General features: G+C 41.1%; 1 protein-coding gene across 2 annotated transcripts; it reads left to right on the top strand.

The window, feature by feature from the left end:
• The first annotated feature begins 706 nt into the window (after window positions 1-706).
• amd1 (adenosylmethionine decarboxylase 1) lies at window positions 707-13694 on the top strand. Of its 2 annotated transcripts, XM_058067118.1 has the most exons (9): window positions 707-1037; window positions 6750-6836; window positions 8264-8390; window positions 8478-8580; window positions 9758-9800; window positions 9893-10037; window positions 10766-10858; window positions 10940-11095; window positions 11905-13694. In XM_058067118.1, exons 1-9 carry the CDS (start codon window positions 925-927, stop codon window positions 12037-12039), a joined length of 1002 nt encoding a protein of 333 aa, XP_057923101.1. In that variant the 5' UTR covers window positions 707-924; the 3' UTR covers window positions 12040-13694. The 2 variants fall into 2 exon arrangements, with proteins under 2 accessions (XP_057923101.1, XP_057923091.1); XM_058067108.1 differs by having other exon boundaries at window positions 8264-8580.
• Window positions 13695-14951: the final 1257 nt, after the last annotated feature.

The raw sequence follows: 14951 nt of genomic DNA, 5'->3' as shown, positions 1-14951 counted from the left end.
GGGACATTCTGGGTTGTGTAGTTCTGGTGAGGAGGAGCAGCCGTTCGCCACTACATGACCAGTGTTGTAAAAAAACTACAACCCGCGTTTTTGGCTGCGGGCTGTTGCCCTTTGCGTACTACTGTACGCTTTAAATTTAGGCTTTCGGGATTGGTTGTTTGAATTACGTATTGTATACTTACACTGCTAATAGCTAATAGTACACACAGTACCTTGATAACGTGGCAATAATCATTTAAGATCACTAGCGCCTTATAATAGAATGTTTCCTTTAAAATATGAAGACATTTAGAAAAAATAAAATTTACCATTATAATACAGTGCATATACGTATATATATGTATGTATTGTAATGTTATACGCGTGTACACGAAATATTTATATATTCAATTTACATTATTAAGCACTAATAGAGTATACTGAATTTAATGTTTCTAAAATGCAAGTACAACAATTACTTAGGTGACATTTGAAAAGAAAAAAAAAACTAAACAATAAAGGAACTCAAACTGCGAATTTTACGATGGGACTTCCGAGTGACTGTATGCCATCACGTGACGTCAAGTAGTCAAGGAGAACGTTGCCCTTGATAGATTGACAGCTCTGTGGACCAGTCAAACTTCAACAACAAGGGTCTTGGAATTCGATTGGTCTAACGGAATGATGACGTATCAGGGTGCCTATATAAGCCGGCCGCATCCAACCGTTTGCATCGCTGTACACAGTATGGCTGGGGATATTAGCTAGCACTCGCTAACGGTATTCTCTGCAAAAGGGAAGACGGTAACAAGAGAAAAATCAACATCTGGATTGCTTAACGGACTTGTACACCATTAAGTTACAACTGATTGAAATACAGATTAATTAAGACGAAACGTTATAACCGACGTTTTATTATTTTTTTGGTTGGGTGTCTGTTGTCTCATGATGGAAGATAACGGTGCACATTTCTTCGAGGGGACCGAGAAGCTGTTGGAAGTGTGGTTTTCCCGGCAGGACGAGACCAAGGGAACCGGGGACCTGAGAACCATCCCGAGGTTTGTGTCTTGTGGAAGTTGGGGCTCGTATCAGGTGTCTTCCCCCTGGTCGTCGTTTTCCAAACCCCGACCGCATGATCGATGATTCATGATTAATTCGTCAGTCGGTTTTAAATCCGAATTGGATCATGTTAGATGTTCTTCATTCATTTATTCCTTTAAAGACTAGAGACGGGAGATCTTGAGCCCACGCAGTGAATTAGCCTACACTGCCAGTCAAAAATGGCCACCCGGTCGAGAGTCATTCATTTGTTTAGTAGACGTATGCCGGCTTCAAGCGATTACATTTTGACAGAGTTGTGGTACGTCTTTGCTCAACGTTAGGAAAAATGTAACCTGTTGGTTAGTTTCTAACAAAAAACACGACTTATATCACCATTATGTGATATTTGCTAGTTTTTTTGCCACGGTTCAAAACATGAAACAAACATGGCTGTCAAATGATTCTAATTTTTAGTCGAGTTTGACTTGCTTTGAGGTTATTTAGCCGCCATCATCAAGATTTAGGATTAAAACACGGCGCCGGCTCTGTGGTGGTCGATACAGTTACATCACCGGGATTAATAATGAACGAGTCCCTTTTAAAAGGCAGGGAAGTAGTTGGCTCTTTATATATTTGATGGTGTTTTTTTTCCCTGCGTCATTTTCTGACAAAACCCAGCCACGTTGAAGATGTCAAGCATGTGGTCGACCGTCACTACCGCGTGTTAGCTAGCTACCTGACACATGATGAATAACAAAGCACATAAACTACCCGGCCGTCTCATTTCGCGTTATCCGTTTTTTTGAAAACTGAGTGTAAGGGACTGAACGCTGCAGCCAAAGTCACCTTAAAAAAAAAGTAAGTTAAAACCTCACGAAGGTCGCCGAAAGTTAAAAGGAAGGGGACTAACTTTCCCACAAGCTTGTTTCCGGTCACGTTGCCAAGCCATGCCTGCGAGCCCCCTCCTCATTCGCCAGTGTTTTTCATTGGCTGGAGGGGATTCATTCTACAACCTGCTGCGTTAACCTCCTAGTTTGTCATTTATCTGGCGCTAACATACTAATGGGCTAGAAAATCCGCCATGTCCACACATGCTGACCCATGTCAAAGTGGGGGGGGTGATGTAACTCGCAAGGTATTTAGTCAATCAAAGCTTGAAGAAAGTATCTTCCGGAAAATACACAATGTTGATACAAATGTGGATTCCTGAATGAGGTAATGCGTGTTGTACTGCAAATTTCAATAGCAAGTAAAACCCGCCCAAAAGATGCATGTAAATGCAATTTTTTTTAAAGATAAGACTAAATTAAGGGTTAGTTAAAGCTGCAGCAATAATCCATTATACAGTTAATTCACAATTTGTTGTGTGTGATTGCAGTTTTTGATGTAAAAAATATATGTATAAATATATAAAATATATTTATATTATATTAATTTATATAAATTTTTTGTATTTAAAAATATATTTTTTTAGTCGTCCATGAAACAGACCTACATTACCTATATTCTAGGCAAAAGAGGCATTGGCGCACATCAGCATTGATTTGCACCATCTAGTGCCTTTCTAATTATTTGCTTTGCCAGACAAGCTTCAGCACTGTGATTAACTATTTTCTAGCTTTTTTTTCTTGTCTTATTTGACTGTCTTGACACGTGGTAAGGCAGACCAGTTTGTACCTCTGCCTATGCACCACTCACTCGGTCGACTTTTAGTGGCCTCACAACCTCTCGTCCTGTCCCGAAGGTTACTGTGTGTCCGTCCGGTGAACGATAACCGGGCGTTAGTTTGCAGCCAGAGGGCAGATTAAAGGCTCACAGGGCTGCTGTCGGTGTATCAGGCTAGCGGGCTGTCAGCTAAGTGCCAAATAAAGCCACAAGGGCGTGTGATTGACATGTAGTGTGCACTCACTTTAACCCCGGGGCTTGCTTCCTTTTCGTTGTCATAGCTATTAACTTAGAGGCACAGCGGCTTTTCCTTTATTTGCTTAGGCTGATTGTTGGAGATTCAGTTTGTCAGAACACTGTGTTTTTAGTTAATCAACTAATTATCCTAATAAAAGTCACAATTTGTCTAAGAGCCTCTCACGGCATAAGCTCTATTGTAGTATTTGGCTGTCATCTGCGCTCCTTTCCGAGAGTCCAGTGCGAGGAAAATCTGATCCCGCTGAAGCACCACAAATAGCCTGCGGTGTACGTTTCACACTCAAGTGGGAGTTGACCTCGGTCTCCAATGACGCCGTCGCGCTGTTCTGAGGCTGCTAGGTTGGCCCTCTGCTGCTGTCGGCTTGCATAGCAACTCATTCATGTAAGAGGAAGATGTTTCTTTCCATTTCTGCAAAGGTATTGTAGTATTTTTAGTCTCGGGCCATCCAGTGAAGTACTATGGAAATATCTCCTGCAAGCAAAAATTGTGCTAAGGCGACCCCCCCATTGTTGACACCCAAATGGGTCAATTCTATGAGAAGTCGGTCAACTTCATCATTATGGCTCAGACGTTTATGCAAGCAGTGTAAAATCAATAAAGACAACAAACGGGCATCGGACGGCCACTTTCAAAGCATCGACAAGACCAAAGGGCCTTTCTTCTTTTGTGACAGACATCACAGCTGAAAAAAACTGCAGCAGGTTAAAAAAAATCCAGGACTGACTTTGACTAAGGGTTTGGTCCAATTTGTTAGATTGTTTGTCCATTTTAGTCATATAAAAGTTGTGTTCTGTTTTTTCCATCTGAAAGAAAAAGGCTAAAAGTCTCAGATAAACATGTGCAGCAATCAATTTTACTTACCGAAAATTCCGGTGTATAAGTAAGGCCATATGAATATATTTTTCCCAAATTCTTTTTGAATTCATTTTTTTCTTTTTTTTTTTTTTGCATTTTACGCTTATTGTTTTGTCTTTAACGTCTCTTTTAAATGCAAAAATCTATATTTTTCTTGATGCAATACATCAATGGACAAATTTCCCCAGTAATTGAGAAATGGGTGAAGCCTGGCCAATCTTTCAAATGGGATGTCAAGTTTCTACACACGTCAACAAACTAATGCCTATGCTTGTGATTCAGGAAGATAAATTCACAGTTGTAATTCCAACTGCATATGTAATTTGTTTTTTTTTTGACACAGGATGTGTGTGGACAATGTCTTGTTTACAGCAAAGACGACCTACGCAGATAACCTTATTTTTCATTCGGAACCTGTGCATCGTCATCAGGCATTGTAAAAACATGCGTTACATTAAAGCTATAAAACAATGTGGTGGAAATATACTCATTCAGCCAGTGTTGCATGCACACACAACCGCACGAGCGTGCTAAACTAAGCTAACCCCTGCTAGTCGTCTTCTATTCATGATGAAAACATTCATTCACAATACGTCAACTTCTGCAAAATTGCGTGTTACAGAAATTTTTATTGGCCATATCTGTGATTCCGTCCGCAAATCTGTGAACCCGAAACTCATAGGGCCCGATATAAGAACTCTGAGGAAAGTGTATAAGCCACACTTAAATGACATGGTAGCAGTGAGTCCATGAGAACCAGGCAGCTCTTTGACAGGAGCCAATCAAGAGCTATGATAAAAGCTCCCGACTAGCTTGTCAACTCATTGGAAATTGCAGGAGGTCATTGTCATGGTGTCGTCTTACAAACGCTAAACTCATCACAGCAACTTCACACTCAAAAGGTAGGAAATATATATTACATGTACCAAAACGAACTTCAAATAACAAACAGCAGCTATTTAAATATCTACCCATAATTTATTACTGCCAGAAGAGCAGTTCATTGGAGGACGAGCAACATGGATACTGCGAGGCTGCCTCTGGCCACCAAAGTGTTGTAGCACTCCCAACGCATTGCTCGGATGCAATGCCTCATGGGAAAATTTAACTTCATTTTCAACTCGTATTGGTACATGGTTTTTATCTTTCTGATGTATACTTTTGGCAGTGTTCAGTTGCTATGTGATGAATTTAGTGTTTAGTAGGATGACACAGTGAGACAGACCCTTTATGTTGTTATAAGCCAACAAATTGCCAAAACTATTAGCTATTAACTATTAATTTCTTAGATTAAAATCCCCTGGGGGGATATAAAAGAAGTTGGCATTCCATACCCGTTTTTAAATGCTGATATTCTTGTGTGATATGTTAGAAGCTGCTGACATGAGTTGCACTTAACCTTCTGTAACCTTTTCAAAATACTTGCACACTTTGTTTTTTGGGGGAGCCATTATGAACCCATGAGTCCGTCCATGCTGAAAATGGCTCACCTCAGCGCTGTTTGAATGACGCAACAGCAGTGGATGATTTTATTCACACGCTGAAAGTAGATCTTCTGTTTAAAGTACACACAGTGTTCAATACTTTTAATTAGGCTGATTTTTAAAAAATAAAAATAGGCTGTTTAATAAAAACAAAGACAATCCATATAAAAATGTAAGCCCAGCAGCATCTGTGGGCACCCCATGTCGTCACAATCACCACAATCTTTTCATACGAATATTCTAGGACAACCCCTTGTGTCAATGGTAAAAAGTAAATGTGCTAACAATGGTTATGTTTGCTTATGTCAACGCGAGTCGGACATTCCAAGGGACATTGACTTAAATAGAATAAATCAGTGGTTCTCAGTTACGGACAGAAATGTTTTTGTGCCCTACCCACACCCCCGATTTGAAATACTATTGAGAAACTGATATTTATCTGTACTGTACAGAATGAACTCGAAACGGAAACCAGCCAAATGCAACAAAATTCCCAGCAGTGAAGCATACAAGCATATTTAAGAGTCAAAATTGCATGCCGAGTGACACATTCATATATGGCAGATCTGCAATATATATATAATATTCAAAGTCCCTGCCTCTTGCGCCCCTCCTTCAGTTCAGTTCAGTGATGAAATATACATTGTGATAAAAGAACAGTTGGGATGGGCAATAATAATGAATGGACGGGTAAATATTTGCTCCGTGTTGTTAAAGAGGCTGCAACCAGGAGTGGCTGGTTAAATCATTTGCGGTCTAAGAATAATACAATGCCGCCTTGTCCAACTATGCCGTTTGCTAATTGGTTTTATTGGACCTTCTGTATTAGTCGTTTTTCAATATTGGAAGCATAAGATGGGATGGTTGATTTAACGTTTTAGAGGTTATCCCCACAAAAAGGGTCAAAAAGTATTGGATTATTTCAACCGCTCATTCACACTAAAGCAGAGTTCTGGGTTCCCTGAAATTTGTATTTTATTTTTTTTTACTTCTGGAATGGAGAAATCTTTTTTGTTCTGTCAAGTCATTGGGGCAGATAGTGACGGACCGGAGCAGGAGGGGATAGAAAAGAAGAAAAAAAGAAAACGGGGGGGGGCACACAAGAACGGCAACAACTGCAGAATGGGGACAATCTGAAAACACCGGCTTGTCATTTTAGACAACGATCATCACCGAGCCAGCCATGACTCTCCTGACGTTTCGTTGTCTTATACTCTGTCATGACACACTCATGCGTTTGTGTCTGTGCCTCGTATATTTCATCGTTTTTAAAAATCTCAGGAGCGTTCTCGTGTGGACTGGGCCGTAATGTCATTTTGTAAAACTCGGCAAATCCACTGCGCTATTGTTCAAATACGCACAAGTATTTCTTCATCCCTCCCCTCGCTGTTGTTGATACTTTGTTTTAAAGGTTGAATACTTGTTGCTAATAAACATGACCCATTTTTGTGTTCCCTTTTTTGTAGGTTTGAATGGGACAAACTTCTGGAGAATGTGCACTGTTTGATCATAAGTGTGACAAAGACGGACAAGCAGGAAGCTTATATACTCAGGTGAGATGTGGAGCAGGACGTCTCCTGGGTTTGGCTATGATTAGAAGCCGGGGTCGGGATTAGGCTGGTCACCTTTTAAAGTCTTTGGCCACGACGCTGCCACTTGCAGGTGATAGAATGTTTGTATCCAAAAAGAGACCTGGGGGTTCCAAGTCTAACATTGTGGACCCTTCTTCTAGCTCCAACAGAATGAAACACTGTAAGCACTACAAATTATAACGTGATCTAATTTATTCTGACAATGGTATAAACACATTGGTATGTTACTTGGGGTTGGCTTTTTGCAAAGTGTCCAAGTCACGCCTCATTGCCCCATAGTAAAAATTGTTGAAAGCACACACACGTCTGCCTGCATGGAGTTTGGTGGCATGTCCCCAAAGGGACTGACTATTGAGCATTACTGCACAGCAATGTGTACCATTAGGACGGCCTAAAAAAGACAGACACAAATGACATCATTCATTCAGTGTTTCACCATGCCACGACTAAGTGCAGTTTCCCTGAGGATCGCTATATCTGGACCACACACACCGGCGTGAGTGGTTCCAAACTGCTTCAGACTCATGCAGTGACCCAACGATGTGGACGACTGCAGGTTTGGGCACAAACGACACGCCAAAGACGCCAGGTGGATGGTACACCACCGTACCGTGCACACATTATGTCTGCACATGCAGTACGTGTACTTTACTAGGGGGCAATGAGGTGTGACGTGGACACTTTGCACTCAAAACACACAAACTACAAATCCAACCCCCTGGCCCTAAACAGCCAGTTTTTCAGTATACGTTATATAATTATTAATAATATAACTGGATATTTTTTAATTTATCGTGAAATATTACAAATTAAGATTTTTTTTTATTTAATAAATACAATATTTTTATTTATACAAAGAAATAATAAAAATATAGAAAATAAAATAAAATGAATCCCCACATATTTGGAATTGAAAATTCACTTCAAATTAATTATGAAATGTATTAAATCTCATAATTTAAGAATTTAAATTCTTAGTCGGTAAAAACATTTTACATGAATAATTATCTACTAAAATATATTTATATTTTTAGAAGATATATACATATATTTTAAACAGTTAAAAATGTACTTTAAATTCATAATTACATAATGAATTGGCAATTTAACAATATTATTATATAAATTTGTGTGATGTCATGCAAGATTTTTTTGGTTTGTTTAACAAGGTTTTATTTTCCTAGATTATTGATAAACTCCAAACTACCTGACATTTTTAGGGATTTTTCTGCAAGATGAAAGCCTAGCATGTTAGCATGTAATACAATATGATAGGACTTTATTTGAAGAGGAGAGCTGAATGGATGATAGATTACTTGTCACATATTTCCTGTGGTAGCACTTAAAATGAAAAGCATCCTTTGTACCCCCCCTCTTGCTCCATTCAGTGAGAGTAGCATGTTTGTCTCCAAGAGACGTTTCATTTTGAAAACATGCGGAACCACCCTCTTACTGCAAGCACTGGTGCCTCTGCTGGAACTCGCCAGGGAGTACTGCGGGTTTGATGCCATCGAGGTGAGCCACCGCTTCCTCTTGCATGCGTACCGCCGGCACAGACTTAAGTCAGTCGGTTCATGTCCAATCCTGTTGCGTGTTTTGCAGAATTTCTTCTACTCCCGCAAGAATTTTATGAAACCTACCCATCAAGAGTTCCCTCATCGAAACTTCCAAGAGGAAGTAGACTTTCTCGTCCAGATTTTCCCAAGTATGTAACCAAACCAAATGTTTTGTGTTGGGTTTAAGAAGTAGAGCAGTTGGGGTGCCACAGGGCAGCTGTGGCTACAAATATAGACTATCACCAGTGTGTGACTGGAGTCAATAAATGATAGATTTCTCTGTAAAGAGCTTGGGTGTTTGGAAAGGCACCAAATTAATCCATTCCGTTATTTATATAATCCAACCCTTTTGACAAATTCTTCAAGTCAGTGTTGTTAGTAAAAAGAAAGTGTGCACTATTTAAGTTGACAATCACGGTAGTATTACCTTTGTTATCAGCAAGCAGTGTGAAACCACAACAATGAGATAATGGCTGCCCTTTGTAATTTTTTTTTTTATAAAAAGAAAGTAAGCGTAAACCTGGATGTGTTAGTATCAGCCGATATTCACTCATGCGAGATCGGGAGTCAAAAAGTTGTATCAGGACAAGCCCAACTACTGTCTAGTTGACTTTGGCTTCCTGTTCAGTGCAAAGTAAGTATAAACTTGGATATATTAGTATCAGCCCATATTCACTCGTGTGATATTGGTATCCGATCAGAGTCAAAAAGTTGTATCAGGACAAGCCCAATTACTGTCTACTTGACTTTGGCTTCCTGTTCAGCGCAAAGTAGGCATAAAGTTGGATATATTAGTATCAGCCGATATTCACTCGCGCGATATTGGTATCCGGATGAGGAGTCAAAAGGTTGTATCAGGACAAGCCCAATTACTGTCGACTTGACTTTGGCTTCCTGTTCAGCGCAAAGTAAGCATAACCGTAAAATTCTACCACAGTAGCTAACAAAATGCACCCTTTTTTAAGGTTTTGTTATCACTGATTTTTCTGTCCTATTTTTATCCAATGTGCGAAATAAAGAAACACAATCCAGCATCCAGTCCTGTCTTTTTTTTCCTATCCAATCTCCTGATTTCCAAACGGGTTCCTCTTTGGCCCGTGTCAGACATGTTCCACAAAGTTTCATGGAAAAGTGTTACGTAGTTTCTGGGTAACCCTGCAAGCCATCTACCAAACAAACGGCAGTTTAAAGATAGGGAGGGAAGGAATGTATCGACTTGTGGCGGGCTAGATGATCCAAAAAATGTCACTGTGTAGTCCTGTGGCTGTTTTCCGCTTTTTAGTGTAGTTATGTCAGTTTATTATATCATCTTCCTCTTTTTTCCAGATGGTGCTGCCTACTGTATGGGACGTTTGAACTCTGACTGCTGGTAAGAAGGAGAACACATTGTTTACATTCCTTTCCATTTCCAGCTTGTAGACCTAATCTTCCTCACACACTTCCTGTTGTGTTGCATCCCAGGTATCTGTTTACTCTGGACTTGCCAGAGTACTGGGAGAACAAGTATGCGGATCAGACACTGGAAGTTCTGATGAGTGACCTTGATCCAGCCATTATGGACCAGTTCTATATGAAAGATGGTGTTTCTGCAAGTGATGTCACTCGTGTAAGCATCGCCTTTTCAAAGCGGCCATATCCACCGAGCCTTACAGTTCAGTAGTCTATATGTGCTCTGTGATTGGCCTGCCACCAGCCCAGGGTGTACCCCGCCTCTCGCCTGAAGACAGCTGGGATAGGCTCCAGCACCCCCGCGACCCTTGTGAGGATAAGCGTTAGAAAATGAATGAATGCTGGAGCTGAGTCTAATGGGCCGATTATAATTGGATCCGCATTTTGGTCGCTGATATCAAAGCGTATCCATGATCAATATCAAATCCCCTAATTTGTATGGACGTATCGATTACTCGCAGATTTTCACAGTTCGCCGGATGTCCTGGAACATAACACGTAATGTTAGATTAGTTTTTTTTACACCAGAAGCAGAAGTGGGTACCGTTACACCAACAGAGATCATAAATGCAGTAATATTTGGACAATCACCTGCTAGCAATTATACAAAAAAAAAACATTAAAGCTAAGCAGTTTAGCATTTTATTCCCTTAGCGTACACAAAACAACAAGCCTTTTAAAACGATCAGGAATCATGATTATTGGTCTTTAATCAGAAATAGATGATCCGGGGGCCATTTGTGGCTCACAGTTTGATTTTTATTGGGTTGTTTATTCTATAAAGAACACAAGCATGAAACATTATGGATGATTATGAATACATTATAATGGAGAGTTTTTATTTTTCTCTACGTGTCCCTTGATGTTTTTGTTTGCCCTTTCCAGATGAGTGGAATATGTGACCTGATACCAGGTTCTGTGATCGACGCCACAATGTTCAACCCGTGTGGCTACTCAATGAACGGAATGAAGACTGACGTGAGTGCCGCCCACCCAACCACCAAGGCCCGCCCCGCCCTTCCTATCCTGTCACCAATAACTCCCATTCTCCTCCCGCAGGGGACCTACTGGACCATCCACATCACACCCGAGCCGGAGTTCTCCTACGTTAGCTTCGAGACCAACCTCTCCCAGACATCGTACGATGACCTTGTTCGGAAGGTGGTGGATGTATTCAAACCAGGGAAATTAGTGACTACGCTGTTTGTCAATCAGGTATGTTTATTTCAGTGGAAGCTGTTTATGTTTACAAAGTTGACCTCACTACACTTGTTAGGAAGGAAGTGGAAGTGGAGTGGAGTCTTGGAGCTAAATTTTCCCAGTGAGGGCTGCATATGTTAATGTCTGGTAATGCTAATGCTAATAGTTTTATTTCATTTGAACATGCATCAGATTACAATTGGGTGCATCCCATAATCAGTTCCCAGTTCCACATGTCCAAAAGGAGTAGGAAGAAGCAAAGCTTATTAAATCCTACCCCTCCATCTGGTACTTTTACAATCAGTAACTGTTACATTTGTTCACTTCCTGCTTTCCTAATATAGTGGGTGTTTTTTTTTGTTTTTTTTTAAATAATGTACCTTGTACCGAAGTACTCGGTGATATGAGCATCCAATGACATAATGGGTACCATAGTAAGTGTCAACTGTGTGAACTGTGTTTATGTGTGAGGATGTTTCACTCGTCAATCTCGTTCAACGTCCTTGCCTAATTGACTACGTAAGTGCTGCCACCTAACCATCGGAGGTTTCAATTCCAATCAGAAATGAACCTTTGCCGTGTCTGCACTTGAATAAATACCATGTACAGTCTATGATAAATGCCTAAAAATATCCATATCATACTTTTTAATATCGATACAGTATCGTGGAACGAAGTATCGCGATATATCGCCGAAATGATATTTTCTTCCACCCCTATACCTGAATGCACCTCGGGTTGTTCTATTGCGAAAGTGAAAGTGTTGTCCCCAGGACGAATGTTCACGTTGCATCTAATCGGAACCCTGTCCTCTCCCCCCGCAGAGCTCAAAATGTCGCAGCGTCTTTTCTTCCGCCCAAACGCTGGAGGGGTTCAAGCGCGTGGACCGCCAGCTGGCTCAATTCAACGACTACAACTTCGTGTTCACAAGCTACGCCAAGAACTGCCAGAAGAGCTGAAGGTGGAGGATGAAGAAGAAAAAGCGTAAAAAAGCCCCTCCTCCAGTAGAAATCGTCTTGTCGTCGTTGTCGTCCTCCCACCACCACGGATGCGCCGCCGGGGACGACGACGACGATGACGACGAGCGCCGGTTAACCTCCGGTTTGAGTTTGCGTTGTTGTATCTTTGACTTCGACCTCTTGCATGAAAGCTCTTTTCTCCGTTTTGATATGCTAGCTCACGCTTGCTATGACCTTCCGGCGCATGCACAAGAATTCAACGCGCTCCATTCCGGGCTTTCCACCTGTGCTCGGCGCAAAGGCCCCTCCCTGCAGGTCTCCCCACTCATCCCGCACAGACAGGGCTTCCGGCCGCATTGAGACCACGCCCCTGACATGCTCAGACTTGTCCGCTTCCATGCCATTTCCATACGCCGCCAATGAATGTATGTTGAGTTGCTGGCGCGCAGAAAGGCGTTCAAAGGCTCCTCTTGTACTTTCTACACGCTTCCGTTTTGCGCCCGCGGGCCTTGTGTTTATTTACAAAGTGAAGCTTTCAAGCGTGCGTGTACAGTGTATAGAATGTATATGAATAATTAACTCTTCCGTTTGCACATGAAAAGGAAGCTTCTGGAACGCTGCAGGTCTTCCCTTGCCAGAATTCTAAGTGTCCCAAACTTTCTGCTTGCCCAGCAAAGCGTTTTCCCCTCCACAATATCACCCCGTCTGTCTCTTTCCGCCCCATACAAAAAAAAAATCTAAGCGTACAATCGAGGCGAACCAGTCTGAGCATGCCAGGGTCATCCCGGATCATTCCACGTGCGTTTCATTTCTGGTGCCCAGACATTATTATTTTTTTGCTGTCAACTGTGCTCCCTTATTTTTCTTTGTGCGCGTACATCAATGGCCTTTTGTTGGTCTCTTGGCTCGGGGTGACCTATGACGCAGTGGTGCATGTCGCTAGTGCCCTGTTGCTATGCTAGACCGTGTCTATGCCCCCCCCCCCCCCCCCCCCATTTCATTTGAAGTGCTCATCTCCGCTTCTCGTGTATTCCCTCTGCTTAGCCGGTGGGGGTTCCACCCACCCAGCCAGGAAGGCCTGAGACGGTTTTATCGCCTGCATGGAAAGGTCTGGCACGGAGCTGGCTTCCTTGGAATAGCTTCCCTCTAGTATGTCTATCACGGCCTTTTGGAGTGGTATCTTTAAATTCCTGAAGGACCAACGTCTGCGCTCGTGCTTAGCAGCCTCCAACACCAACGCCGTTTTAATCGTCACCATCACGTGCAGTTTATCACTTGCGACTTTCACTACCGCTAACTCCTATTTTGTGTTTATTTGCTTCGGACCAATTAGAAGTTTCCCACCAGCATTTTGTCACTGGTTTTGCTTTCCAAGGAACCGGTGAGTGATTTCCACACAACACTTGAGCGCTGAGAATGTGTCTCACTTTACGTACTCTGGGAGTATGGAAGTGTGTGAAGTGAGACAACACACTCGGTCCACAGATTTAAAAAAAAAAAAAAAAAAAAAGTGAGGTTGGTGTTTGAAGATGTTAGCATGGATGGAGAAACTTTGCTGTTCTAATTCTCTTTTTGCTGTTCTTTGGATGGTCGAGATGTGCTAAAATGATATCTGTGCTTCAAGCTTGATGCTGAAATAAAAATATTCATCTGTGCATTATGTCTCGGAAGTGTTTATATGCTAATACCATCATACAAATTCCATACATTGGGAAATGATTCCTCAATTATGCCCCAGTTGCCCCCCTTCAGTGTAAAATAAAAGCCATTGTCCAACATAAATGTTTTTCCGATGTATTAAAAATTATGGCCCACCATGTAAACATTATGTCCCTTTACTTCTATCCCATAATGCCAAGTAGGTCATAAATTGGCATAATATAGCCAATAGCCAAGACTAAAGGGCTCTTGTTTTCTAGAATATACTCCATTGTTTTGCACTACATTCTTTAAAAGGATGACATTGGATTTTAAATCAGTTAATGCAGGGCGTTCCAAACATTTTCCAACTTTTTTCATGCTTTTCATTTTCCAAATATTTAAACTGCCATTTAAATAATTTTTGGACATTTTGTGTAATATATAACAAATTTTTCCGTGAGCCAATTTTATTTTTAAAATGTTTCTTTAATATTTCAACTCTTGATACAAAAATGACTTTTCCTCATTAGAATGCAACTTTATTTTTTACCATTCCAACTTCATGCTCCTTTTTCTTCATAATGTGCCCCGCTTTTTGCCTTGTTTTGGGATATTTTGAAAATCGCTATACAAATAAAATGGAAGATTTATAATACAGCATTATTCCCCCAAAATTACACAATTTTTCCGTTAATATTTTTACTTTATTCTTGTAAAATTCCTGCTAATTTTTCAACTTTTTCTTTACTATTTTATTATATTAATTTATTAAGTTTAAGGATATGCTGCGGGTTTCACTTTGTGGGGTAATGGATGTCGGTTCTTCAGTGGCGAACATTCTTTCCATCGGTTAGAGTAGAAGATGGCAGGATGCGTCACATTTTGTGGTGCACACTGCCATCTGCTGGACTGGTGCATGTACTGTTGCTGTTGTCGGCATTTTCTAAACAGGAAACGCCAGTACAATTCAATCTAGTGTACAAAGTACGTGGACAAACATCTGAACTGCAAAATGGTAAATAACATGCCATATTATATAACATTTTGGAATGCATAACGATGGGGAATCTGTAAAAAAAAAAAAAAGCAAAAACGTATCATGTTGTTTGCTAAGACTTTGCAGAGCTATCAACGGTGTTTCATGTACGTCTTGTCTTTGACGCTAGGTGGCGGTCCTGTGCTTTAGCCGCCATGTAACGACCACGTTTTCGCCGTGTGGACTGCGCAGGCGCCGTCAAGCTTACCGGCTGGACATTTTTATTTCCTCTTTA

Source organism: Doryrhamphus excisus, chromosome 1 (genome assembly GCF_030265055.1).
Source record: "Doryrhamphus excisus isolate RoL2022-K1 chromosome 1, RoL_Dexc_1.0, whole genome shotgun sequence".
In the NCBI taxonomy this organism is placed as follows: Eukaryota; Metazoa; Chordata; class Actinopteri; order Syngnathiformes; family Syngnathidae; genus Doryrhamphus; species Doryrhamphus excisus.
This window is presented reverse-complemented; position numbering and strand designations above follow the sequence as displayed.